The sequence below is a fragment of the Trachemys scripta genome, chromosome 3 (genome assembly GCF_013100865.1).
Source record: "Trachemys scripta elegans isolate TJP31775 chromosome 3, CAS_Tse_1.0, whole genome shotgun sequence".
Classification (NCBI taxonomy): Eukaryota; Metazoa; Chordata; order Testudines; family Emydidae; genus Trachemys; species Trachemys scripta.
In genome coordinates this window covers 169,093,361-169,120,799 of record NC_048300.1, presented here as the reverse complement: position 1 = coordinate 169,120,799, position 27,439 = coordinate 169,093,361, and the positions used below count along the sequence as shown (strand labels likewise).

Sequence of the window (27,439 nt, the reverse complement as noted above, 5' to 3'; positions counted from 1 at the left end):
AGCTGGCTTATGCTGTGATTTTACATGCAAATTAGCTGAGTAGAGGCTAGCTTAATGTGTGCTATCAAATTAATTTGGCTACAGTGAGGCAGTTTTATAACATACTTTTGGATATAGCCTAACTATGGGTGTCGGTTTAACAGCATGCCTTCATTCTTAGTTTATCTATACTAACACTGGGATTTGCATTTTTCTTATATTACTCTTCATAGGATCAGGTACTCTGCTGCTCACAGCCTCATTGTGCTGTGTGGGAAGCACGGGAGTCAATCTTACCCAGCAGAAAATTCCTCCGTTGGAGAAGATCTCCCTGTTGCCACAAGCATGCTGCAGTTGAGTCCTGGCACCTGTGACCCCACTCCAATGTCTGGTAAAGGGTAGGAAGGAAATGTTGTGGAGCAAATGTTTATAGTACAACTTAGAGCACCACGATATGTCAGATCTGGGGCTGGCCCCAGAATCAGGGAGCTGTAACTAGCTCCCTGAGCTCTTTTAACTTTTGCACCGAATGGAGCTCTGGTGCAGAAGAGAATCTAGACCATAGTCAAGGCCACATGTTCTATGTGGTATGTTAACCTAAATTATGCAGCAGATACCCACATTTATGCAGCACTTTTCCCAATGCCCCATCACTATCACTGACCTCCTTTATCCCCTACAGTCCAGTAGTACAATCAGAAAAGTATTTGTTACTTATTTTGATATTAAATTCAGCTTATTTTATTCTGTCAAATTTTAAATGTGCTGCGGATCCTTGTACGGAGGCACTTTAAAACCAAAGTGATGGTAGCTATTATGCAAACCTGAGATTTGATATATTAATATATTATAAAGCCAGAAGGGGCCATTATAATCATGTAGTATGACCGGTTTTTGATACCCAGGTGTCAAGCTCTCTGCAGTGGTTCAAGAGCGTGAGTATCAAACTCAGGGCAGACTGTTATGAAGCAGGGGACAAACCCCAAACTGGTTGTGACTGTTCTACTTAAATGTCACCAACCAAATATCAAGTGTAAATTCCTCAGGCATTCTAACAGCCTAACCACTGAGTCACAGACTGTCCCCTTGAGTAATCTGGTCTATCTTGCCACCTAGGCAAACTTGCCTTTGTGATAGACGGTCCCTTACACTAAAAATCACAATAATATTCAGGTTATTCCCAGTCCCAAAGGAACAGATCAATCACACTTTAATCTTACATCAAAGACAGTTTCTTATAGGCTACAAGAGTTAACTAAAGATTTATTAACTAAGAAAAAAAAAAGAGTTATCAACAAGGTTAAAGAAGATAAACATACACAAATGAGTTACAGTCTTAGATGCCAAACGGTGGTAGAAGCTTCTATAATAAGCAAGCTCTATATGTCCTGGAGGGCTAACCCAGGCCAAGCACTGGGGATCTTTTTCTTATGCTTAGTAATCCGTGGCCCTCAGAGTCCAAGCGGCATAAAGATACAGTTTCTCCTTGTTAGGGATCTTTATTCCTTCCCCCCACAGTCCAAGCTGATGGGACAAGTCCACAAGCACATCACCTCTTCATGGCTGTGGAAGGAAGCAATCAAGAAAATATTGTGTCCTCTGATGTTCCACAATGGTTTGTCTGGTGTTTATGGGCCTTCTTTTGTTGGGCAGAAGATAACTCTTTCTGTGGCAAATTAGTATTTCACACTTGGTAATGCTTCTCTCCTGACTGGTGGTTTACAGTTACAGAGCAAACACTTAAATATTATCTTATAACATGGGATACAGATATAAGGGATACTAATGCACCTAGTAACTTACAAGCATTTCATAAAGTCTAAACACACTTTTATAAAATCTGATACCTATTTAAACAATATTAACACATAGGTGAGCCAGACTGGTTCCCAGCTATGCATTTGTCAGTGTTCAGTCAAATGGGGGTAGTGGGGGGCTCCGGGGCTATTTAAAGGGCCAGGGCTCCAGGCGCCTCTGCTGCCCCGTCCTTTAAATAGCCACGGGAGCACCGCTGCTAACCCAGGGCTCCGAAGGCTATTTAAAGGACCGGGGCAGTAGAAGCAGGGGAGCCCCGGACCCCTTAAATAGCCCCCGGAGCCCTGGGGTAGCGGGGAGCTCCAGGGGCTATTTAAAGGGCTGGGGCTCCAGCTGCCTCTGCTGCCCTGCCGCTAACAGCCTCCAGAGCCCTGGGTTAGTGGCGGGGCTCCCGCGGCTATTTAAAGGATGGGGCAGCAGAGGCAGCTGTGGCCCCGGCCCTTTAAATAGCCACTGGAGCTCGCTGCTTCCCCCAGTGAGGGGGGGGGGAAGCTGGGGAGCCTTGGTCTCCCCAGTTGGGAGCTCAGGCGGGCCAGACAGGATGGAGGTGGCCCGCGGACCGGAGTTTGCCTGCCCACCCACCCACCCACCGCTTTAGGAACCGGTTCTTGCGAACCAGTGCGAACTGGCTCCAGCTCACCACTGGCTGTGCCTCCCCAAACAGCCTGGCCCCCGCCCCCTATCGGCCTCCTCCCACTTCCCGCCCCCTGACTGCCCCCCTCAAACTCCCCAGGTCATCAAACCTCCCCCCCCCGCTCCTTGTTCCCTGACCACCCCCTCCTGGGACCCCCTGCCCCAACCGCCCCCCGGGACCCCACCCTCTATTGAACCCCCCCCTCCCGGGACCCCCTGCCCTTTCAGGAATGTGGCCTTGCGAACATGGGCGGAGGACTCAGGAGGAGCAGGGGCAGCCGCGCAGCTGGAGAGAAGCGGCAGCTTCCCCTTTAAAGTGCCGCTTCTCTTCGGCTGGCTGCGTGGCTGCCTGGTGCTCCTACTGAGTCCTCCGGCCCATGTTTGCAGTGCTCCTGCTGCCCGCACCTCCTGCCTACTTCCCTGAAGCTACGGGTGAGCCTCCCTCCCTGCTCTCCCCTGCCCTGCAGGGGGTGCACCGGTGCTGAGCTGCCTGGTGGCGCAGTCAGCTGAGGCTGCGGGGAGGGGGAACAGTTGGGGAGGAGCCAGGGGTGAGCCTCCCCGGCTGGGAACTCAGGGGCCGGGCAGGACGGTCCCGGGGGCTGATGTGGCCCGTGGGCTGTAGTTTGCCAACCTCCGCATTAGGTCAACCTCTGCACTAACCTCTCCACATATTCCATCCTTACAAAATAGTCCAAAGGAGAGCTACAGTAAGTTTTGCTGGGCATTTCAGGAGCACAACAGTATATAGAAACTAACAACTTACTGACTGAGGATGTTTTGTAGTATCTCCCCCGCCCCCCTTTTACACTAGCCACACAGAACAATATTCTCTCTATTCTCACCCAAGAGGAAGAGACTATAGCAGCATATGTGGCTCCACAACAGGAGCAGAATGCTGGATGTCATGCTGGGTAAGAGCCATACAAACATGTTCCCTGCATAAAATTTCAGCAATTCAATACCCTTACACTCAGATAGGGCCAGAATCATTTAGCGCTTATGATCCTCTAACCTCTTTACTGACAGTGGGTAAAATTTAAAAGGAGTTAGATTTTTTAAAAATTGTAAATTTAAGCACAATCACAACTTAAACTCAACTGAGCTCTGAATTTAAACACAATTACAAAGATTTTATTTTGCAGTGCACTTAGCTTTTTTCTGCCAGTGAGAATAAAACTTATCACCATTGCTGGTCAGCAAACTTAACTTAAAAAAAAAAAATCAGTATTACTTGCTGCCTCCATCTATAGTCCGAAAAGTAGACAATTTAAATCACAATAGCGGTGAGGAGAATCTAAATGTGCTAGAAAGGAAGCTGTTTTGGGAGAAATACATTAAATGAGCATGAAAGAGGAAACAGTGGCAGCTGGTATAATAGAGGTCAATAAATGAGCGAGTAGAGAAAGCAGGGGGAAGAAGAAATGAGGTGAGAGAAAAACTGGCACAAAACAGAAGACAATGGCAGGGAGCATAAAGAAGATATCAAATCAGGAATGACCAAAAATAACTAAGGGTAGCAAAAGACCCAGAAAGCAACAGTTTACAAATTAGAGAGACACTGAATGAAAGCGCAGATAGCATTATACTGTTTGGGGTAGGCAGTGTGATCTAATGGGAGAGCAATGGCTTGGAAGTCAGTCCAGACCTGGGTTCTATTCCTGGCTCTGACTTGGGTAAGTCACTTCACCTCTCTGTGCCTCTCTTTCCCATCCTTTGTCTGACTTGTCCATTCTGACTCTCAGTTCTTTGAGTTAGGGACTTTCTCTCAGTGTGTGATTGTACTGTGTCATGCATAAAGGGCCCTCAATCTCAACTTGGATCTCTAGGCACTACTCTAATATATACTCCCATGGGAATTCTGCACCGCTATGCAATGCAGAATTTACACAGAATTAATGTTCTGGGTAGAATTTCATTTTTCCCCACAGAATTGGTGCTGCAGAGCTGCTGGCCACCTCTAGGGACCACTGGACACAGTGGAGCCCAGTTCACAAATAGAGGACACTTGCCAGGAGAAGAGGGGGAGCAGAGGGTTCCAGGTTACTGCGGTTCCCACCACATCCTGAAGGGAAGAGGTGGCAAGCAGGAAACATTGTACAAGTCCGGTCCCAGCATCAGGCTGTTTCTTTCTTTGGATCCTTGGGCTCTGGGGGTAGAGGGTGCAGGTGTCTAAACTGGGTGGGGGGAGGGGGAGGGTGGTGTCCAATGCCTGGGCTCTGGGGGGAGGCAGTGCGGGTGTCTGGGCTGGGGGAGGGTGTCCTGCAGCTGGGCTTTGGGGATGCGAGTGCAACGGGTTAAAATACATCAGAATTATGCCATAATCATATCATAATAATATCACTGTGAAGAATACGGGGTGCAGAGTCACAGCGAGTATCTGGACTGGGGGGCACCTCACGACTGGGCTCTGGGAGGCAGGTGGTGCAGGTGTCTGAGACCGGAGAGGCAGAGTTTTCCCCCTCCAAGATGTGTCCAGTTGGCACATATGACACCCAGACCGAGGTGCCCAGCAAAAGCATAACAGAGTAACAGGAAATAGGTTGTCATAGGTGTTTCTTTAATGCTCTTCTTCTGGAGGAACTATTTTCTGTTGTTTATATTGTGACAGACATACTTGTTGACAGGTATTTTGAAACCTCTTATTTCACTACTGAATGATAATGAATTTTATACTATGGTACTACTGAACAAGGCTTAAAAAAACAAAACAAAACAAAAAACAAAACAAACAAAAACCAATATTACCTGACCTCTACCATCTGGAAGACAAAACCTACTAGCCAGAGGTGTAGAGATGAAAGAGGAGGATGAGGAACATCACCTGTGAAGTCCAGAGGCAAAACTCTGTTGAGAAGCTTAATCACCCAGCCAGCCTCAGCTGCCAGGGCAGGGGAGGATACGAGAATCTCTACTGTGAAGCAGTCTCTGCATCCTTTCACATCAGCCTCTGGACAACAGCTATCACATAAACTTGAAATTCTAGTCTTGCTAAAATCTAGAAGAAAGGAATTTTGTATTTCTTCTCTCCTATGCAGTGTTGCCTGGCTGCTGAGGAGGGAATGGGTCTCCACTACTCTATCCCTCCACCAACCTCCATTTTGGGTCCTCCTCACCAGTAAATGGCTTCAATGCCTGCCTCTGTTGCTGCTCCTAGCTTTCCTAAGCAGTGTCAGAATGCAAATGACCTGATTCTTGTCAGTGCTACCAGTAGCATTCGGAACACTAGCTATGAAAAATGACAAGACTTCTGTCACTCTGCTGTAGCACTGAATTCTACAAGCAGAAGCACTGGAGTTACCCATCTGCAAACTTCATAGGACACCACACTGCTTTAATCTATATCCAGTTGATGTTTGGAATATTATCTTTGCAAAAGCTAGAAATGACTTTTTAAATGGAAGCCTAGATTCTATATAAATTGATTACATCAGTCTCTACAAATAAGTAACAAAGCTTTCTGATCATTACACGTGAGTCAGTTTTTTGAGTCCTTTCATGAATGATTGCTCAGTCAGTCATCTTGAATGCTATAATAAGGATTGCAATAGTACACATAAGATGAGCACAGTCTGTAAAACAAGGTAATTTAAAGAGTAGACCACTAGATGTGTCATCCCATTTCATTGCCCTAACATACGAACAAAAAGTAGGATGTAGCTATAGATTCTTACCTGGATGTTGTCAAACTTTAATCCAGGCATGGTGAGATTCTCTTTGTCTATAAACAGAGTACTATATTGTTGAGTGGCTACTGAAATTAAAACCTTTCTAGTCTCCTCACTGGGAATCCAGGCATCATTTCTTCTATCTAATTCACTCATATTCAAGGCTGTAGCAAATGGGTCATCACTTCCAGCAAAAACAGCTTGGATCTGTGAAAATGGTTTAGGAGATTGTGATATTTCTAAAGATGCAGGGGGACCACCTGCTTCAGATCTCCCATTTCCTACAGAGTAAGTAGGGTCAGCAGAGTCATTGGAATTGTCTCCAACTGTACTAACAGATGACATTTGTTCTGGGACTGAAGAACCTGCATTAGGGTTACTGACAGAAATAAAAGTGGATGTAGTAAATGAATCAAAAAACTCAACAGCTAGATTATTAGTGTTAACAGGGTCACCAAAAAATGTACTTAGGCTAGGACTCGGTTGAACCACCTGTGCAGGAGACTTCACTGGAACCTCATTTACACTACTAAAACTAGGAGACTTCACCATTTGAGGCTCAAAGCCATCATGTATGAACAACTGTGGTTGAGTATTAACATTGTTTGCTTGACTAAAAATGGTGCATACAGGGATAGGTTCAGCTTCAGGAGATGATTTGCTGGCAAGGGGTGATGATATTGGCTCCTCAGATTTACTTTCATCAATATTACTTGGCGTTGAGTCACCTAGAGCTTCATTTCCCACTTTCGGTTCATCTTTCACTGCTTCTTGAATCAACTCTTCCTTTAAAGATGCCTGATCATCTGTTCCAATATCAGAAATGTCTTTAGGTGTTTCTTCATGTTCAGTTTCACTGTCATTACCTAGGGCTTCTTCCTTACTCACTTCTCCTTCTGGTGTAGGAATGTCCTTGACTTCCATTTGTTCCACAATCTCCTGCAGGCAACCAAGTTCACCGGTGTCATCTTCACTATTGTTTGGAGAATCAGAAATAATGACACTCTCCATCATGTGTTCATTAAGTTTATCTATGAAGTTATTGGAATCCTCCGAGATGGTCTCATTCCCTTCAGACTCAAATTCATCTCCACCAAGATCAATGGTTTCCTCATGAAAGAGAAGTTCTTCCTGAGCCCTCTGCTGAACTACATTTCCACATGCCTCCTCATTTGAAACACTCTTCTTGGCATCCTCATCATTACATTGATTATTTTCCATTGTGACTAAAGAAAGGGAAAAATATTCCGGAAGTTAATTTTATTGAGCAATTTAAATAATTATTCTGAAACTCAAGAGTATTTATTAAAAAGGCAACGAAGGACTTTTTATGCAGTCATTTGACTATTAAAATATTTATTTTTGACATTTCATTGTTGGCCAGCTATTCCGTACTTGGCACAAAAGTGTTTTAAATTTACCTTTTGCCCCTATGAACTTGAGAGTCCCAAAACACTATAATTTCAGGAAGGCAATGGTGTGTGAGCATGCATGCACACACTCCCATTCAACCACTCCAGCCTCCCCAAAAAGACACTTAACATTATGCTGTAAATATTTCCTTTCAGTTAAACAAATAATATTACAAATTACTTAACTGAGAGGCGGCTACAAACATCAACACTAAAATGGACCAGACTGTATTTTTTTTTTTTTTTTTTTTTTACAAAAATATATCTTTCTGCTAAAAATTATTTATTCTGATCCTCCTTGGTTTTGATACTGCAAGAATCAAATAGTACATCTAAAGCAGGCCAAAAATGTAGGCTTACTCTCTTCCATGGCAAGAGTCCCTCTTCCCTATTGAACCAAAAACATCTTCGTATCCTATAGGTATTAGACTTCATATTGCCCTGGAGGTTTACTTCCTTTGGATTGTTCAGAAAACTTCTCTCAACATCACCACCTCTTCTGATACACGCTCTCATTCATCTACATGCTTCAGAATGTTTTATCTAAACATTAATATTCTTTCCAAAGGGCAAATGGAAACAGGAAGGTCTACTCAGGGGGGGTTGCTTGCCTGACAAACTAATAGCCCACTCTTTCCTTTTTCTTGGTCACTTATTCAATAATGATTTAGGTAGGCGGCATTCAGATGATAAATTGTGATTACTGCTACTGATTGGCTAAAAATTGTTCATGCAACCACTATTTTTGTTACCCCTCTGCTTTGTGCTTGTGTCAGTCACTTATTTATCTTTCCTTTTACACTATAAGCTTTTTAAAGAAGGGACTTTAACTATGATTGTACAGTGCCTACTATGATAGCTTGAGCTGAGGCCTTTAGGCATTACTGGAATATAAATATTAATGATAATAAATAATAAACATGTTTGGGTATAGAGGAAAGGAGAAAACCAGTAAGCACCTGATCCTGCTCCCACTGAAGACAGTGGGCATTTTGCTACTGATTCAATAAAAACAGTGCTGGGACCACAGAAAGAGAGGATTATGCATTTTAAGATTTCTGAAATCTTTTGTTCAAGCCTAGGAGTCTGCCTCTCAAATTTCAGAGAATGGAAACTTACCTAATGTCTTCTATGAGATGGCTCAGTACCTAATATGATGAGATTAGACACTATATTCTAGAAGGAATCAATAATAAGCACCTCTTCATAGCACTTCTGATACTCAGTTGAATGCTTATGAATAAAGTTATGTTTTAGTCACAGGTATTTTTAGTAATAGTCATGGACAGGTCACGAGCAATTAAATATTCGTGGCCCGTGACTTGTTCATGACTTGTACTATACTCCTAACTAAAACTTGGGCTGAGGGTGCTCTGAGGGGTTGGTCTGGGGGCATCATGGGTGCTGGGGGTTGGCCCCCCGGGACCCCTGCTGGTGCTGGGGGGGAGGTGAGGGTTGGCGGGGCTAGCAGGCTCCCTACCTGGCTCCACATGTCCCTGCAGCTCCTGGGGGAGGGAAGGCCGGGGGGCTCCGTGCACTTCCCCCACCACAAGCTCCAGTTCTGCAGCTCCCATTGGCCTGGAACTGCAGCCAATGGGAGCTGCGGGTGCGGTGCCTATGGTCAGAGGCAGCACGCAGAGCCGCCTGGCCCCTCTGCCTAGAACAGCGTTTCTCAAATGTGGCCACCAGGGGCTTTTCTTGTAGCCACAGCTTCCTGGTCGGTGATTGGGGGAGGAGGGAGCGCAAAGCAGCAGCCCCTCCCCAGGGGCCACCAGAAGTGGTTGGGCCCTGCCCCCCTCTGGAGAGACACAAGTTGAAGGAAAGGCAGCTAGTGAGTTCCCCCACCTTCCCAGGGGCAGTGGGATCGGGCTACAGTCCTTGGGTGGGAGTCTCCAGCCACGGGCCTTCAGGCTCTGTCCCCTGGACATGGGGTTTTAGGCTCCATTCCCTGGCTGCATGGTGATGGGCTCTGGCCCCAAGCCCATCCCCCCCCCCATCACCTCTGCCCCCTACTGCCTCCACCAATGCCCCATCACCCCTGGCCCCTGCGGCCTCTGTACCTACCTCCCCATCCAGGGCTTAATTTCTGAGTAAGTCTGTTGTGAAAAGTGAGATTTACATGTTTGTTAATATGACTTTTCACGGAACACTTAGTAGCTAGCAAGTCTTAAAAAAAGTAACCAAAACAACCAACCAACCAAAAGAAACAATAAGAAAAATGACAAGAACATTCAAAGCACCTTATTTGTGTTTCTATTCTGTTTAGGTCCAATGAAGAACAGAGACAAGTGTACACTATTTTTATTATTGAGTCTGAAAAAAAACAAAACCAAAAAACCCTAGATAGATAGATTACAATGATTTGGACATGTATCTGTGCATATTTATTTGTTTTTCCTAAAGTTAATTAAGTATTTTAGGAAAAACTGTCAGAGCGGCCACGAGCAAGAATTGGTGGCCACACTCTGAGACCACCAAAAAATTTGTTGTGAGAACCCCTGAAAGAGCTGAAGGGACATGCCGGTCATTTCCAGGGAGACCACGCCCCCCCGCCCCCGAAGTAAGCGCCACCCCGCACCCCAACTCTCTGCCCCAGCCCTGAGCTCCCTCACACACCCAAACTGCCCCAGCAGCGGCCGGTGCAGCTGGCCCGGGGGCTGCCTGATCTGCTCGGTGGAGCCAGCTGCACCAGCCGCTGCAGAAGTCACGGTAAGTCTGGAATCTGTGACTTCCATGACAGACACACAGCCTTACTTATGAATAAGGCTACATATTAGACACGGGTATTTTTAGGAAAAGTCATGGACAGGTCAAGGGCAGTAAACAAAAATTCACGGTCCATGACTTGTACTATACCTGTAACTAAAACTTGGGCCGGGGGGCTGCGGGTTCTCTGAGGGGTGGGGAGGTGGGGACGGTCCAGGGGCGCCACAGGTGCTGGGTGGGGGGCAGACTGCGGCACACAGACCGGAACCCCTGCTGGTGCTTGGTTGGTGGGGCTGGCAGGCTTCCTACTCCATAAAAAGAAGTTGCAATACTATAGAATACTATATTCTTGTGGGGGCCCCTGTGGGGACCGGGGCAAATTGCCCCATTTGCCCCCCCCCCGCTGCCGTCTGGGCGGCCCTGACCAGCAGCAGCCCAGAGGCTGCCTGATCTGCTCGTGCAGCCCCAGAGCCAGCTGAATCTGTGACTTCCGTGACAGACACACAGTCTTACTTATGAACACATTGGTGAGGCAGGGACATATTAACCTCCCACTTTACACATAGGAAATTTGAGGCAGAGAACAATCATTCTTGTCAAAGAGGTTTCAATTGTAGTAATACATTAAGTTTGTGTCCACATCACAGCCTTTCTGCTATCACACTAGCACTGGTATATCCATGCCTATCATACCATGTTTATATTGGTACATTCGGGGCAAAACTTCCTCATTGTTCCAAGGAAATAGATGTCTTTGAGAACATACATACATACAGAACAACATCAACCGTATGGAGTGCAATTGCACTTTGGGATGTCATACCTGAAAGAGAGGTGGGAGAAAAAAAGGACCTGACAAGTCAATTTAAAAGTAACAAGCTAAGGGGTCCTGTCTGTGTTTTGGGAAGGAAGTGGAGAACGTGCTATACCGGTTGCAGAAAGACAACCATTTGTCAGCCTAGACAGGGGACGACACTTTTGGTTGACCTGGTTATAGCTGGATTTTAACCTTGTTGCACATTGACACAAGGCATATTTAGAGGCACGCATGCCAGAAATGTATTATAAACTTGATTAAAGCCAGCAGTATGACTAGGGTGTTTTTTTTTTTTTTTTGGTTAGGAATTCTCTAGGAACCTGTAGTACCATTCCTTCTCTCCGACTCCACCCCAATGCCTCAAGAAGATGTATTCTACTCTTCTGTTCAGTGTGGCTCCCAAACTTAAGCAGCAAAATAAGAGACAGCCTTCTATAGAAAAATTTAGAGTAACTGATGCCTCTGTAACTTTGAATGGGTTTGAAGTTACAAGGAGCAGGTTTTCTCCCACCACATAATCCCTGTTACATTTCCTGTTATCTACCAGGGTGTAGACACGACACTGTTTAACCAGTTGAAAACACTGCTAGGTCTTTTAGTCTCACAACTATTTTCTAAATAACACTATGTACATTTATTCATCAATTCAAAGCTTGGAAGTTTGATTTTATTCCAACGAGGAAAAAAATCTTGTTTACTATCTAGAGAAATATCTGAATGGGAGTGAAAAATGGAACACACTGAAGAAAAAGATTAATTAAATTTAAGAAACACACGTAGATGTGGAAAACAAAGAAAAGTTAATCTCCTAAAATACTAGTTGATAAAAGATGCAATTCTGCAGAGGAAAGCTAAAGATATAGAAAATTTTACTAAAAATTTGTAATAAGCAAATATGGTTTTTTCCCCCAAAGATATCAAAGGTGAAGATTTCTACAGTTCTCTGGCATTTTTTTTTAAAACCTAACTGGCATTTTTAAACCTCTCTTTTTAACATCTAAACTTTTGCATACCCCCAAGTGGGGTTCTCCATCACTGCTTATGGCAAAATTCAGTAAATTCACTCTATTTTACCTTTTGATTGTGAAAAACTTAAACAAAAAAAAAGGCTACATTTTCCCATATTTCAAAGCCTATGCAGGTTTGGAGAAAGAAGCTAATTTTTCTGGGAGATGAATTTAAGATGAATTTATTTCCTTAATCTTGGAGGCTTCTTATTTGCTCCTAATCTCAGACTAAGTAATGATTACATTTTTTTTATTTTGATGACGTGAAGTCTTATCTTTCTATATATAAAACTACAGCTAGCCTAGTACTGAATCCATGCAGAATCCCACTGAAAACAACAGTGCTTTGCACAGGCACAGACAGGAATAGGTCTCATTGCAGAATGGGCCAAAGTTATTCTAAAATCTCAATGAAAAGTTTCTACCAGTTATACTCACTGAAAATACTTTCAGCCTGCTCTGTGAGTAGCTCATTCCCTTCCTTTGTCATCTATAACTGGGTTTCTCAACTCGTGGGTCGGGACCCAAAATTGGGTTGCTAGAATATTTCAAAGGGTCATGTAGCAGCTCCCGTCCCACAGGGATGGCGGGGCTCACCTCCGTAGTCCAGGCACTCCAACCTCTGGGGTTCCAGCGCCACTCAGCTTTCGCCCAGCCATCATGATGACAGGCGTCTGGATAGGCCAAAGCTTAGAGTGGCACTGCAACCCCATGAGCCAGGTGACAACTCCACTCACTCAAATATTTGGTCCAGCAAAGAGGGCAGGGAGAAACCTGAGCTGCGCTGCAACTTGGAGATTGCAAAACCCAGAGCAGAGAGCCAAGCCCTGCCACAGCCCAGGAACTGCAGGAGCCACTGCTGTGGGGTGAGTGCCGGGCAGGATCCAACCCCCCCATTCCTGGGGGCAGGTTCCAAACAAAACCACCTCCAGGTTATTTAATGCATCACAACAGGCCATAAACATTTACAAATGGGTCCTGAGCCCAAAAAGGTTGAGAACCACTGGTCTATAATGCACTGGCAAATAAATACATGTATGCTCACAGTTTTGTCACGGAATTTCGGGTTTCTGAGTCTTTATGGACATCTGTGCTAATTCACCAGGCTAAACCTTTGGTCTGGCCAGTCAGTACCCATCACCTCTCACTTAATAGCGTGGATATAGAGAGTGGGTTTGAAACTCCCTGGCAGGTACCGCACACAAGGCTGAAGGGGATGAAGCAGGGCGTCCGCACAGAGTCTCGTTACTACTCCCGGGTAGCGGTGATGGGTGCGGAGCGGCGGAAGAACATGGCCACTGTCTAACAGAAGAAGGGAAAGGGGGCGTCCCAGCCCCTCGGGCCTGGCTCAAGGGCCTCTCACTGGGGTTCACTTTCAGGCAGATCCCCCCCGGGGGGAAGATTTGGCTCTGCGGGTGGCAGCCAGACCCTCGTAGCACAAGTGACAGCCCAGCGGGGAGACACCTCTGCTGCCGTCTCACCCCAAACCGGGACCCCGGCGCACCTCCGGCCCGGCCAGATCCACGCTAGGGAACCCCAGGCCCGCTCGCCGCCTGCCCCACGCCAGGCAGACTACAGCGGTCCCCGGGCCCGGCCAGGACCCCCGCCCCTCCGTTCCGCCAGGCCCAGCCCGGCCCGGCCTCCCCATCCCCGCTACAGCCCTGACCCTCACCTGCTTAGCATCAGCAGCAGCCTTGCACCGCCGCCCCAAGGATCCAGCAGCTTCTGCGTCTGCGTCTGCGCCGTCAACCAGGGAACGGTCTCTACGGCGCCTGCGTCTCCTTCACACCACCCGGAAGGGGAGAGAACGGATGCCGCAGAGGCTCAGAAAGGCCCCTGGGCTAGCGAGTAACGTATGAAACAGGGGAGCCGGCTGAGGCTGGGGGAAAGGGACGTGCGGCTGTTGAAGGCGGGCCCTGCGGGAGCAGCTGTGGGGACGTCATGGAGGATGACTCGCCAGTGATCTATGGGCTGGAGTTCCAGGTGCGCAGGAGCGGGGAGAGGAGCCCCTAGGAGGGAGAGGTTTGGGGTGGAGAGGGTGGGTTGGTTGGTGTTGGAGAGGAACCCGCCGGGGGGGTGGCGGTGTTGGAGGGGAGCCTGCGGGGAGGGGGGACTGTTGGTGGCCGGGGGGGCGGTTGGAGGGGAGCCTGCGGGGAAGGGGGGGTCTGTTTCTGGCTGGGGGGTAGTATTGGAGGGGAGTCTGTGGGGTGGGGCGCTGTTGCTTGCCGGTGGAAGGGGGTGTCGGAGGGGAGCTCTGCGGGGGGGGGGGGGGCTATTGCCTACTTGGGGTGTGTGTGACAGGGCTTTTCAGGGGGCAAGGTGGTGGGCAGTGGAAGAGGACAGCTCCTTGCAGAGCAGCAGGAGCTGGGGGAAGATGATACTAGGCAAGGGAATCAGACTCTCTTGCAGCCCCCATCCCACATAGCTGCTGATCAGGGGTTCTTCCTGAGCCCAAAAATGTGCCTATGCTACAGTTAGCCTTAACTCTGACCCTTGCCTGCTTTCACATGTAACACAATAACCACTCGCTAAGGTGCCTAACAGCTTGGAAGTAAGAGGGGCTAGTAGCTCGGTAGAAGGGAACTGATTGTGCAGAGTGACTTGAGTTGTGCCATACTTGGCAGAATAGATGAACAGTAGGAAGATATGTCAGTTACGTAAAGGCACGGGGTACAGTGTGGCCTCTTTTATTTAATAACTAGTGTTCTGTATCTCTTGTTAGTTTTATTTATTTATATTCTTTATGCTTGAGTGCTCTAGCTGGGGAGAGGGGGTATTATGCAAGGCATCATAGGGATGTAGAATAGAAAAGTCGCTGTGCTGAAGAGTTTACAATCTAATAGGATAGACTAACTGCTATAGAGCTATGGACAAATTGTCAAAAGAATAGAATTTGTAAGTTACACTTTCACCCCAGTCAACCTCCTTCCCAGCCCTGGCTCAGCCTGAGTGGCCTCCTTACAGTGGACTCACAGAGAGCACTTGGCCTCAGTCTGGGCAGGGGAAGAGAAATGCCAACAATTTCTGAAGGTATATGCCCGTGGTTGCTTCTCTCTCCTGCAGAGTGGGGAGACCCCTGGCTCGTCCTTGCAGGGCAGGCAGCCTACATGACTCATGAAGAAGACTGAAATACATCTTGTGATACATTACCATTCATCAAATTTCCCTAACTCGTTAGATATTTGCTGCTGGTGCTATAGTTTCCCCCTTAACTAATTTTTCCTTGTAGGACAAATTCATAATCCTATCATTGTGTTTTCATGTCACAACAGGATAGTTTTTTTGCAGGTCCAAAACTGAAATGGTCCAAGAAATAGCAAGTGAATGGCTTAATGATGGATTATTAGTGATGATTCTCTGTATCAGCCCTGTTGCCCCATCTGGGTACCTTCCGTTCTGTTGTATTCACTTTTATTGTCAATAGAGCACAGGGCTGGTTTTGTGCGTACACTATTGGATGTTAAATCTGCTCAAGTTTGACTATCATAACTTTACCATTATGTGATTGGATCACAGAGGCTATACATCCTCCTATTTCTTCAGGGTTGATAATTCCAGATTTTAAAGGGCATTAAATGCCTAAATACCTCTAGCCCTTAGTCTCTTATTTTGGATCACGGCTGTATATTGTGTTCGAAGCAAAGTACTATCTGATATAAACTGTAAATTGTGTGACGAAGGTTTCTAGCGGCAACATCGTTTAGATCTCATCCTAATCATTGTTCAGAACTCTGCACTGAGCTGTTCCACTTGCTCTCTGGGAAATATGCAGCAGATGCTTGGGGAGGATCTCCTGGAATTAGGCCTGGTTGGGAGCATAGAGGGCAATGGACTTTCTGAGAATGTAGCTCTAACCAGGGATTTGTAAAAGTTAATGGTGAGCAGGAGGAAGTGTCCATGTGGCAGAGCTCTGCTGTGGAGCAGTTTTGGAATGGGGAGGAAGGGTGTGTAGTTTTGTGATTAAGGCACAAAGGAGCTTAAAGACTACAATATTATTCCTAGGTATTTCTGGCCTCCATAGACTTACAGTGTGACCTTAAGCAAGCCACTTGACTTCTCTGTGCCTCAGGTTTCCTATCTGTAAAATGAGGCTAATATTTCTGTTTTTCATATGAATAAATTCAAGTTTGTAAAGTGCTTAGGTATTAAATTGAATGCCATAGAAATGCCTATAAATTAAATATGAACTTCACAGCATAGACTCATTCCCTCTTATAGCTCTCCTAAGGCACATAGGAAAGGAGCCATCCCCAGCTCCACTTTGGTAGAGCTATTGATGTAACCTCTCCTGAAGCACTGAGGAAGCACTGCAGCTGGGGGGAAATACCTCTTCTGGAGAGCTCTTAAATTCTGCTGGAGCAAGTGCTTCTTTCTGTTGCCTGTATTTTGTTTGGCTCCTTCAGTTACTTCCAGTCTCCCCAGCTGCCAAGCCCCTGACATCCCTTTATGTGGCAGCCTTACAAAACAGAATTATGCAGCCACATAATCTTATAGTACACAGGGCCTTGAATCTAAGCCACAAACATTTCTATTTGTTCATGAATGGCAGTTCTAAGCCTCAGTCGCATGCTGCCCAGGAAACGTAAGTAGAGTTCCTGCGTTTGTGCCTTCCTTATACAGTACATTCCTTAGCCAAATGAATGTCGACTCTGGTCTGTCTTGTCTTTCCTATAGGGCTAATTGCTAACTGGCTGATTGGGCTTTGGCTACTGCTGTTTGCTGGATTCTCCAAGGCAGATCACTTCCTGCTGTTAAGTGGATGTATTGCCATTTTGCTGCTCTCACAAACAAGCTGCCTCATGCAGTTCCTTGGATTGCCAACGTACGTGTCACCACAGGATGATTCCTTTCTTATCCTCCAAACCTTTGGTGTTTGCTCTTGCCAACCACTCTTGCTCCCCTGACCAGAATTTTTCTGTCATATATAGGCAAGCTCTTCCCACAGTCTGCTGAAGACCCACCTCCTTAGACCCAACTCCAGCTGAGGTCTTGCTGTAGCAGTACGTCAAGAGAACCCAGCTGTTATTTAGGCCCTCTTTTGTCAAGGGCACAACTCCATTCTTGGGCTGCTGTTCCCTTCTATGCCTGGAATTAACAGTGGCTCTTCTCTTCCCATAGAGTGAGATCCCAGGCAAATATAGAATTGAATAATGCTAATAAAGCTAAGATAAGTTAGTTTTTAGTATCTAACAGTTTAACTTTAGCACTGCATGTCCTAAGAGAACTGTGCCAATCATATTTCCCACTTGTTTCAACAGGCTTGCTTAGAGCTAGAAGGCTGTAAAGAGAGAAGACGTGAGAAATAGGGCACATCATTATACAGAATGTGTTATGAAGTAGTTTTGCTTTTAGAATGATGACATTTTCCAGACTGGCTATCCCATGAATGTTTGGATATTTGAGTAATGATCCAGAATTCCCAAAGGGTTAGAAAGATTTTTTTTTCTTTAAAGTTGCTGACTGATTTTAGTACTAGTGAAAGATGTCCTCTTGTCTGAAGTTATCTGCAAATAGGTGCAGCACCAGGACAAATTTCCCTATGTTGCCCTGTCAGTGTGCCTCAACATCATACTCACCTTTGTCTTGGCCTTTCTGCTGAGAAGGTTATAAACTGTGGTGTAGTGGTATTTGTGTGATGGACAAAGACTACAAACTTGCTTTATGCATGCTGCCAAACTCCATCACATACCATTGACTTTTCAGTACTACCTACTTGGGTTGAACTTAAACTACTGACCTATAATCTTCTAATTCAGATAGACTAAACAATGAGTTATCCCAGAAGTCTCATTAACTACAAAATCTCTCCCTGAAAGGTTATTTTACAATGATATTCTAGGTATAACTATATCAGTCCCTAAACTTGTACCTCTAGCACAATACTAAAAGTAAATCTATAGGTTGTAGTATTGGAGAGAATGGAAAAAAATGCTTAAAATACGTTTTCTACATGTATTTTCAGACCTTCTTCCCCAAAATATGGCACTTTAAAACCCATGTTCTTTATTAGTTAGAACAGCATTTTTTAAAAAAACAACAACAAACGCTATTGACCCACAGATTAGATTTTAATCTATTATTTAAATGCTCCTCTTATCTCTTCCCTCTCTCTGCCCACCTTGGATTTAGAATAGTTGTGAATTAAGAATTTGGTTTGCTTTCAGTACAAAACCTTAACTGAACTTTTTCAGCTCAGATCCTACTGTGATGGGTATAAAAACCTAAGATGGAACTTTTTCAAGTGATAATTAAAATATACAGTAATCCTAAATAAACTCTTGTCTAGTCTTCTCCTCTTTCTCCATTTCTGTGCCTTGAGAGGTTCCCTTCTCATGTTGCAGAGAGTGACTTCAATACAATTTTATCTGGAAAGCTCATGTTTCAAGTCTTAAAAGACATACATTGGGAGAGTCTTTTGCTTTGTAAGCTTAAAAGTTGAAAATTAGCATTGTTGCAAAACAAAACTTGCTGAAACTTAGTCTATGCTTCTATCTGTAAGCTGAACTGTGAAAACCGACCTTTTATTCCTTTGTTTCCTATCTTTTAATTAGTTACTGATCCATGAGCAGACTTTCCCTCTTATCCCATGACTGCCTACTTTGCTTTAGAGCCTTTGGTGAGGGACGTTGTCTAAGGCTTTCTGAAAATCTAAATACACTATGTCCACATGTCACCGAAATATCAGGTCCACCTAGCTGAGAGCCAATAACAGCCAGACAGGGATAAGGAAGAGTTGCTTTATTCTGCAGAAGAAAGGAGAGCTTTGCACCTTGGTACAAAAACTCTGTCTTGCACACATTTTACAGATCCTTTATACACATTCAGACAAAGGCCCTTGCTATGTTAACACTTGATTGGTGGTTGCCAGACCCGTGCTTCTGCTATCTGGTCAGTGAAAACCGGCTTGGAGCCAGGAGAGAAGACAGTTCAAAAGTTCAGGCTACTGTGTAGTGAGGTATCTGCTTCCCCCTAATGGCCACTGGTTGACATACTGGCTGCTAGCTGTTAAGGGGGGGTCACTAGTAACTTTCACACACATGTTTGTTGACACCCCCTCTCCCCCCAAGAATTTTAATAGATTGGTGAGGCATGATTTCTCTTTACAAAAGCCATATTGGCTCTTCACAAACATATTGTGTTAATCTATGCGTCTGATAATTCTGTTCTTTACTATAGGTTTCAGAGTAGCAGCCGTGTTAGTCTGTATCCGCAAAAAGAACAGGAGTACTTGTGGCATCTTAGAGTCTGTAAGCCATTGGCTGAGCCATTACAAACATTGAATCTATCTCCCCTTGTAAGTATTCTCACACTTCTTATCAACCTGTCTGTACTGGGCTAGCTTGATTATCACTTCAAAAGTTTTTTTTCTCTTACTTAATTGGCCTCTCAGAGTTGGTAAGACAACTCCCACCTGTTCATGCTCTCTGTATGTGTGTATATATATCTCCTCAATATATGTTCCATTCTATATGCATCTGAAGAAGTGGGCTGTAGTCCACGAAAGCTTATGCTCTAATAAATTTGTTAGTCTCTAAGGTGCCACAAGTACTCCTGTTCTTTACTATAGTTTCAACCAGTCTACCTGCTACTGAAGATAGACTGACTAGCCAGTAATTGCCAAGATCGCCTCAGAATCCTTTTAAAAATTGGAGTGCTATTAGCTATCCGCTAGTCATCTGGTATGTAGGCTGATTTTAGCGATAATTACATACCACAGTTAGTAATTCTGCAATTTCATATTTGAGTTCCTTCAGAAGTCTTGGGTCCATCTGATCCTGGTGACTTATTACTGTTTAATTTATCAATTTTTTCCAAATGCTGTATTGACACTTCAATCTGGGACAGTTTCTAAGATTTGTCACCTTTCTTTGCAGTCGCAAAAAAAAAAAAAAAAAAAGACTAATATAAGTCTGGGGAGTACTAACAAGAGTGTCACATGTAACACACAGGAGGTAACTGTCCTGCTCTACTTGGTGCTAGCGAGGCCTCATCTGGTGTACTATGTCCAATTCTAGTTGCCCCACTTTAAGAAAGATGTGGACAAATTGGAGAGCGTCCAGGAGAAAGCAACAAAAATGATAAAAGATTTAGAAAACCTAACTTATGAGGAAAGATTAAAAAACCTGGGCACGTGATAGCAAGTGAGAGGGACAGAGTCTCGCATGCATGCCCAGCTCTGGCCCTTGATCCAGGGGTGGGTCAGGCAGATTCATCCCAGCAGAATCCAAGTGTGGAAGGGCTTAGTGTGTGGGGATCCAGGTGTGGAGTGAGAGGGTTCTGTGTGGGGCAATCTGTGTGCGGATGGCTCACTGGGGGGTCGGAGTGCGAAGGGGAATGGGACTTTGCACAGGGGCCCAGGTGGCTGGGGCTCAGCAGGGACAGTCTGGGGGGATGGGGCTTGGCTTGAGTGTTGGGGCTTCGGTGGGGGGGTCTGGGTACTGGAGGAGTGGGACCTGGTGGGGTCGAGGGTCTGGGTGCAGCTGGTTGGGGCTCATTGGGGTAGAGGTCTCAGGGGAGCTTGTTGGGGTGTCCAGGTGCAGGGAGGGTGGGGCTCATCAGTGTGGGGTTTTCAGTGCAGGGGGCTCAGCAGGAGATGGTCTAGGTGCAGGAGTGGGGGTCCAGAGGCAGGGTGGTGGAGCTCAGTGGGGGGGTCTGGGTGCAGGGGGTGAGGCTCGGTGTGGTGGGCATTTTGGTGCAGGGGGCTTGGTGATGGGGTTCTGGGTGTGGGAGGGTGACGTTTTGGGTATGGGGGGGTCGGGATGCACAGGGTTTGTGCGGATGGGGGAGCAGCTCCCTGTACAATGATCCCGTTGCTGATGAGTGATGGGGGCAGGAAGTGGTGGGGGGAGGGTGTGGAGTGGTGCTTCTTGCAACTGGGGAAGGTTTCTTGGGGTGGGTCTGACCGGGTCCCATCTGCTCCTTGCAGGGGAAGAGGACGTCCCATCCTCCCCTGCCCTCTGCCCAGCCGGGACTAGCCTGGCACAGGGTAGGAGCCACTGGCTGGGGTGTCCCCAGCACCACCTTCCTCTCTCCACCTCACCTCCCCCAGTGACCTACCTCTCTGCTGGCTGCTCCGGGCGCCCAAAACGATGTGCCCGCACTGCTGGGGAGGGACATACTACCGCCCTTGTGGCTCCCCTTTTATTTCATGTCAGCAGCCATTTTTCTGTGGGGAAGCAAAGAGATCCACGGGGGCCGTGAATTCTGAGTGTGCACAATGCGCATGTTACGCTCATACAAAGCACTCGGGATCTTTAAAGAGAAAGGTAAATACATAGCATTTATTGAAAATACAACAGTTGGCATATGCTTTTTAGACACACATTCACACTCCTGCAGTGATGTTTATAGTTACCAGTCCAGAGTCTGGATCAATCTAGTGGCCAGCCAGATTAGTTGCAGAGTGGAGCGGGGCTCTATTGGTCACGATCTGATGCTCCTGGAGTGTGGCAAGATGAACCCAAAGTCCCATGGCCGAGCACCCTGTTCTTATAGTTTTTTTTTTTTTCCTCTGTTGAAGCCTATGGATTTTGCTGTGTCAGTTTGTGACTGGTTACTTCTTAATTGGTGTAAACATTCCAATACACCTCGGAGAGGGTCATCTTGTCCTTTGTTCTGATTTAATCAATTGCCCTTAGGGTGCCAGCCTTCACCTCAGGGTCCTCAATCTGCCCTTCATTATGGATGCGCATTGATGATTCTTTGATGTTCTTTAAGTCTCTTTACTACTTCTTCCTTGACTCTGGCTATAAGAATGGCCTTCGCACCTTATCTTTTCCTGATGCATATATTCCTCATTCACACAAACAGATTGAGAATACAAACAGTAGTATTTTATATCGAGCAAAAAAGGCATTGCAAATTAAACCTTGTTAAGTTTTACAATCAATAACCAAGACAATTTACATTGAGACCCAGGCCTTCAATATTCCTCTAATCTACTTAACATAGACACAGTAGAGAAGTCTGTCTCTTACTTACTAAAACCTTAAAACAAAGAAATGTATATTTAACTAGAGTGCCTAATTTGTAATACATACAGGAAACCATAGTAGACATTATAACTTATCCTAAAACAAAAGGGTGACCATAATCCGTCATAAGGATTGTTCTGGTCTGTCATTCCTTTCCGCTATTCAAAAAGGGTGGCTGACAGGATGAAATCAAATCAGACATTAATTCTCATAGTACATTATAAAATCCAGCTCCTACACACAGCGTTCCCCCAGGAGTAGACGTTGTGGAATCCTCACCATTGGAGGTTTTTAAGAATAAGTTAGACGCCTGTAAGGGATGATCTAAGGTATATTTGGTGCTTCCTCAATGTAGTGGGCTGGACTAGGTGATCTCTCCAAGTCCCTTCCAGTTCTATATTTCTCTTATTGTATGGAATAGGGTAAAGAGACCAGAATATTTTAATCAATAATAATTCATAGATAGACCAACAGTTGCTTAGTGTACAGAGCTTCTTTTTCTAATAGTGCTGCTCCTCATATCTACTCTTTTTACATAACTCAGGGACTGAAGTTTGTGTTTAAAAACTGATGCATTATTGTTTAGACCAAAGCTCTCTGTATTGACTTAACTCTGCTTTCATTGAAATCAATTGTAAACTCCCATTGACTTCAGAAGTATCAAATTTAGGCCAATGCTGAGCACTTCTGAAAAATCCTATCCTCCTGGTTATCACTAGTGTATTTAATGGGGTCTACTAACATTGGGTGGCAGCCACCCATGTCTTTCTCTACCATTCAGGAGTCTAGGGTTTGTCATGGGCCAGGGTTTCTGTTTCTTGGACTGGAAACTTTCCTGGGTCACTAATTTGTCTCCAAAACAAAAGCAAAAGCTATCCTTGTTCGTTTTGCTACCATTAACTCCACATAGATGAAAGGTAATTTTGCCAGGGTTAGACTGTGCCAATCTAAGCTGCTTTGGGAGAGGAGTGTGAGGGAGAAAAAGGTTAAATTCTCTAGTTCTGCAAATATGAGACATTTCTTGAAAGGATCTGTAAACCTGTCTTTGAAGGAGAAGGTGATATAATGATTGAGGAAGCTGTGACACTTCCTATGGGTACTGAGGGTTGTGAGGGACCTGGCCACCACTTGCCAGGAGGAAGTATTGTCTGTGCCTGCTGTGGATCAGTACCTTGAAACCTCCAGTCTCTGACAAGACAAGCACTACCTTCTAGGCCTCGCTCTCTCTCTACAGGCTGGTGATAGGCACACACCAACTTCTGAGTCCTCCAGCCGTCCCTTCTGGAGTGCTCAACCCTTGTTCCCCTGAGCACTCTCGGAACTCTTAGATCCACTGTTCCTCAAGGAATAGTACACACCAGCTTGAAAGACTGAACTCAGTATCACTACTCTACTTAACATAAGCACTTAGATAATGAAAACAATAATACATTTATTATTGAAGAACAGAGATACAAGTGATAGAGAATATTGGAAACAAATGGTTACATATGAAACAAAATCATAACACACTTTCTAAAGCCTAAACTTAACTAATAAGGCATTTCACTATCTTCTACAAAATAGCTTGCCCCACGTCCTTTTCTCAGCATTTTCAACCAGGTTGTCTGAGATACCAACTCAAAATCAAGCTTGTTGGCAGCTTGTCCTCAGAGATTGAAGGAATACTTTGTTTTCATCTGCACCCCAGATACAGTTTCAAAAGTTCATTGTCTTATTCCTAAGCAGATTAACCAGGCTATTTTTGTTTTTTCCTTCAGCCTTCACAATCTATTGATTAACAATTTGCTCAGACTCTAAGAACATAAAAATGGCCATGCTGGGCCAGACCAATGGTTCATCTTGCCCCGTACCCTGTCTTTGGACAGTGTCTGGTGCCAGATGCATCAGAGGGAATGAACATAACAGGAAAATTATCAAGTGATCCGTCCTCTGTCTCTAGTCCCAGCTTCTGGCAGTCCAAGATTTAAGGACATCCAGACCATGGGGATGCATCCCTGACTGTCTTGTCTAATAGTCATTGATGGACCTATCTTCCATGAACTTACCTAGTTCTTTTTTGAACCTGTTACACTTTTGGCCTTCACAACATTCCACAGGTTGACTATGCATTGTGTGCAGGAGTACTTCCTTGTGTTTGTTTTACACCTGCTGCCTATTCATTTCATTGGGTGACCTTGGTTCTTGTGTTATGTGAAGGGGTAAATGACACTCCTTATTGACTTTCTCCATGACATTCATGATTTTATAACCTCTACCATACCCTTCCTTAGTTGTCTCATTTTTAAGCTGAACTGTCCAAGTCTTTTTAAATGCTCCTCCTACTGTAAATGGGTGTCCATTGTGAACTATACAATACTTAATTTGCATGTGACCAGCCAGGGTGAGATAAAAGTCTCACCTTGCCAGGTTATGGGAATCCTCTTTTGGTGACTAGCAAACATAAAATGTTTTAATTTTTGTTTCAATTTAATCTGCCAGGGTCAGATGTAGTTACCCAAATAGTAGCTTTTCCTTGATAACTGGATAACATCACATCTACTTTGGCATAGGAGTTCTGGAATGTTTAATGTAGTAAGGCCCTCTGGTAGAAAGACAAGATGGGTTAGGTAATATCTTTTATTGGACTAACTTCTGCTGGTGAGAGAGATGAACTTACACAGAACTCTTTTTAGGTCAGACTTCTCTTTTTAGTGATTTCACACACTGCCCACCACCATGCCCAGTGACCTCTCAAATCTTTGTTTTCTTGAAGTAATATCTTGTCTCCTTTTTTGCTGTAGTGGAAGGGTTGTTTTAAATCGACTCAGAGCTCATACTGCTGGTACTAAAAGTATGATAGTTTTACTACCTTGGAAACAGATGATGCATTATAGACACTTTTTTGCATGCATATGGTTATTCCTCTCCAGGTATATAATTCATGGCTCTATAAACTGCTTTAGGATGCAGTAAATGAAAATGCCAATTCATTTTATTCACTTGACTAGATTATGTCTCTGTGGTTCATATGCTTTTCAATATAACCATTGTGTTTCAGTATTAGCTAGGGTCTATCTATACCTATTCAATTGCAGATATGATTATGGGGCTGGAGTTTTCTGTATCTCAAGCTTCTGGTGAATTAGGCTGCGCATGCTTCAAGTGGCGGAGGACAGTAGCAGTGCACAGTGACTCAATACCAAGGCTTATCATTAAGGTAGGGGAGGGGAGCTTAGACCACCAGTTGCCAAACTCTCCTATACATTGACCACATGCTCAAAGCAAATGTCCTGTCCATCTGAAGTACCTCTATCACCTGTTGAAATGATCATTTATTTATTTATATTGCTATAGCACCGAGGAGCCCTAATTATGGATCAGGACCCCATTGTGCTAGGTGCTGTACAAACACAGAACAAAAAGACAGTCCCTGCTGCAAGGAGCTTACAATTTAAGTCTAAGACCGAAGACAACAGATGGATATACACAAACAAGGAAGTACAATTAAACAAGAGGCAATATTGGTCACAGCATGGTAGGCAGAAATTTCTGCACACCAATAGCTGTTTTGCTGTTGTGACTTTCTCTGAATCAACGTGCCTGAGTAGTCACAATTAAAAAATAACAGATTTGCATACTTGTGCATGGGCCATCTGAAGGTCCATTATCTCTATTAAGAATCAAACTGTCTCAGATACTGGTAATCCTTTATTGACAAATCTGATAAACACAGATGCATTTTCCATTCTTTGAATGAGGATAACATGTAGGAAGTCAGTTCTTTATTTTGAAATGTATTACAGTTTCAGATATTTAACACAAACTTTTAATATTTTCAGCAGAGTGGGGAAAATTATAATTCCCACTTTTAATTTTTTTGGAGGGGGAAGGAAGAAGAAAAAGTTGATTGTCCATAGACAAATGTCAGCATATGGTGACATTATCTCTTTTTCTTTTATTTTAAAGTGCACCTTGAGTCTAAACTGCTTTTAAGAAGAGGCTCTTTAAAGATGAGGAAACAAAGTTCTTACCAGTATTTCTTTATTCCATGAAAGACCCAAGAGATCTTTTTTGTTGTTGTTTTGTTCTACTCCACTTGTTAAACAACTGAAGTCTATTTGGTTGAAGGAGATTTGTAATGACTGGGTTGTTTCTAGTGGTGCTTTCGTGAAAAGAACTTGGCAGGGGATTTGAAATGAAAAGAAGTTCTCACCATGGCTGAGGGAAAAATCCACATTGTAAATTTTATATAAAAATTAAAAGCTTTTTGGTGAACTTTCTTGCTGTCACTGAACACTACAGACTAGTAACATTAGCTCTGTATAGACCCAATGCAGGTAGATGTAATGTAAGTTTCATTGCATAGATGTAACATTGTAAATCCATAGTGATTCATTTCTATTATTTCAGAGTTTAGCATGTCCTGAGAACTGTCAGTTGAATCAAAATTTCTACTCACTTTATGATCTGTTTAAATGCTCACAGTGTACTAGTTTTTGACCAGTAAACTCATTTCACTTGTTACCCATGTCAGGTTAAATCTAAAGTAGAAAATGTAGTTTTTCATCTAAATCAGTGTTTAGTCTAGCATCTGAAATGTTTATCTGTTCAGTGGTGTTTCAGAATGAATTCTGAACTCCAGGTCCAATCTGATCATAACCCCCTAAAAGATGGTCGGACTGCTTGTTTTATTCAATGAAGATCTAAGGGTGTTTTTCCAAAATACTATTCTGTAATTAACTTGTGGTTAAAATGAAATAGATAAAATAATAACACTCTTAAAAGCATGTCTCTCCAAAGTTCTAGCCACCTTAATCATCAATTAAAAATAGATTCTTAATCAGTAAGGCTATTGTAAATAAAACAGCACCTTAATCTCCCAGCATTTAACTATCAGTCAGACAAAAAAGAATGGGTGTAGTGGAGATGGGCAGAGCTACTAGCTACCTCAGTCCTTCCAAAATGCCTGCTTAAAAATATGGGCTTTGCAGCATGCCTTGAGTGTTGACAGATTTGGGATATTTAAGAGCAAGTAGGGATGTGAATTCCAAAGTTATCTGAGGTTTTATTACAGCACCTTATTGGTCTCTTTAGCAAGCTGGCCAAAAACTGAAATATCCTCTACCACAGGGTTGAGGCAATTGGCAGGGTAGGGTGGGAATGGCTGCATTATCACTGCCAGTACTATGCCTTTTTTATGAGTAAGCAGAGGATGATCATTTCCATTATGGTCATTCTAATATGGTCTTAGCTTTAGTGGCTTAATGTTGAAAAGCAAGGCGGACCAAGAACTTCTTTCCTTCTAGCTTGCTCTTTCCTGTGAATAGTAAGGAAAAGAATGGTATGGGGGAACCCCCGATGGAGGAAAGGCCAGTGCGTCATGGCAAGGGGGTCTCTCTAGGGGCTAGAAGGGGGGGGGGCTGGAGATCTGACTCCTGACCTCTAATCT

The 27,439-nt window shown here is 44.4% G+C and overlaps 2 protein-coding genes across 5 annotated transcripts in view; one reads left to right on the top strand and one right to left on the bottom strand.

Moving 5' to 3' along the window:
- TRAPPC12 (trafficking protein particle complex 12) overlaps window positions 1-13,770 on the bottom strand; it is a 91,125-nt gene extending 77,355 nt beyond the window's left edge. For 2 of the 3 annotated variants that reach the window (XR_004645239.1, XM_034766427.1), the window contains exons 1-2: window positions 13,707-13,770; window positions 6,099-7,318 (exon numbers count right to left, since the gene is read on the bottom strand). Coding sequence is in view for 2 of the 3 variants with exons in the window: in XM_034766427.1 (XP_034622318.1) it covers window positions 6,099-7,313 (1,215 nt within the window). In the remaining variant the exon portion in view is untranslated. Of the gene's footprint in view, window positions 1-6,098; window positions 7,319-13,079; window positions 13,264-13,706 lie in introns of those variants that run through there. The other variant, XM_034766428.1, reaches the window with a different exon arrangement.
- Window positions 13,771-13,812: 42 nt separating this feature from the next.
- The window catches only part of EIPR1 (EARP complex and GARP complex interacting protein 1), a 165,810-nt gene continuing 152,183 nt past the window's right edge, over window positions 13,813-27,439 (top strand). Inside the window, exons 1-2 of one of the 2 annotated variants that reach the window (XM_034766430.1) lie at window positions 13,813-14,017; window positions 16,709-16,856. In XM_034766430.1, coding sequence (XP_034622321.1) covers window positions 16,794-16,856 — 63 coding nt within the window. In that variant the 5' untranslated portion in view covers window positions 13,813-14,017; window positions 16,709-16,793. The remainder of the gene's footprint in view (window positions 14,018-16,708; window positions 16,857-27,439) is intronic. The other variant, XM_034766431.1, reaches the window with a different exon arrangement.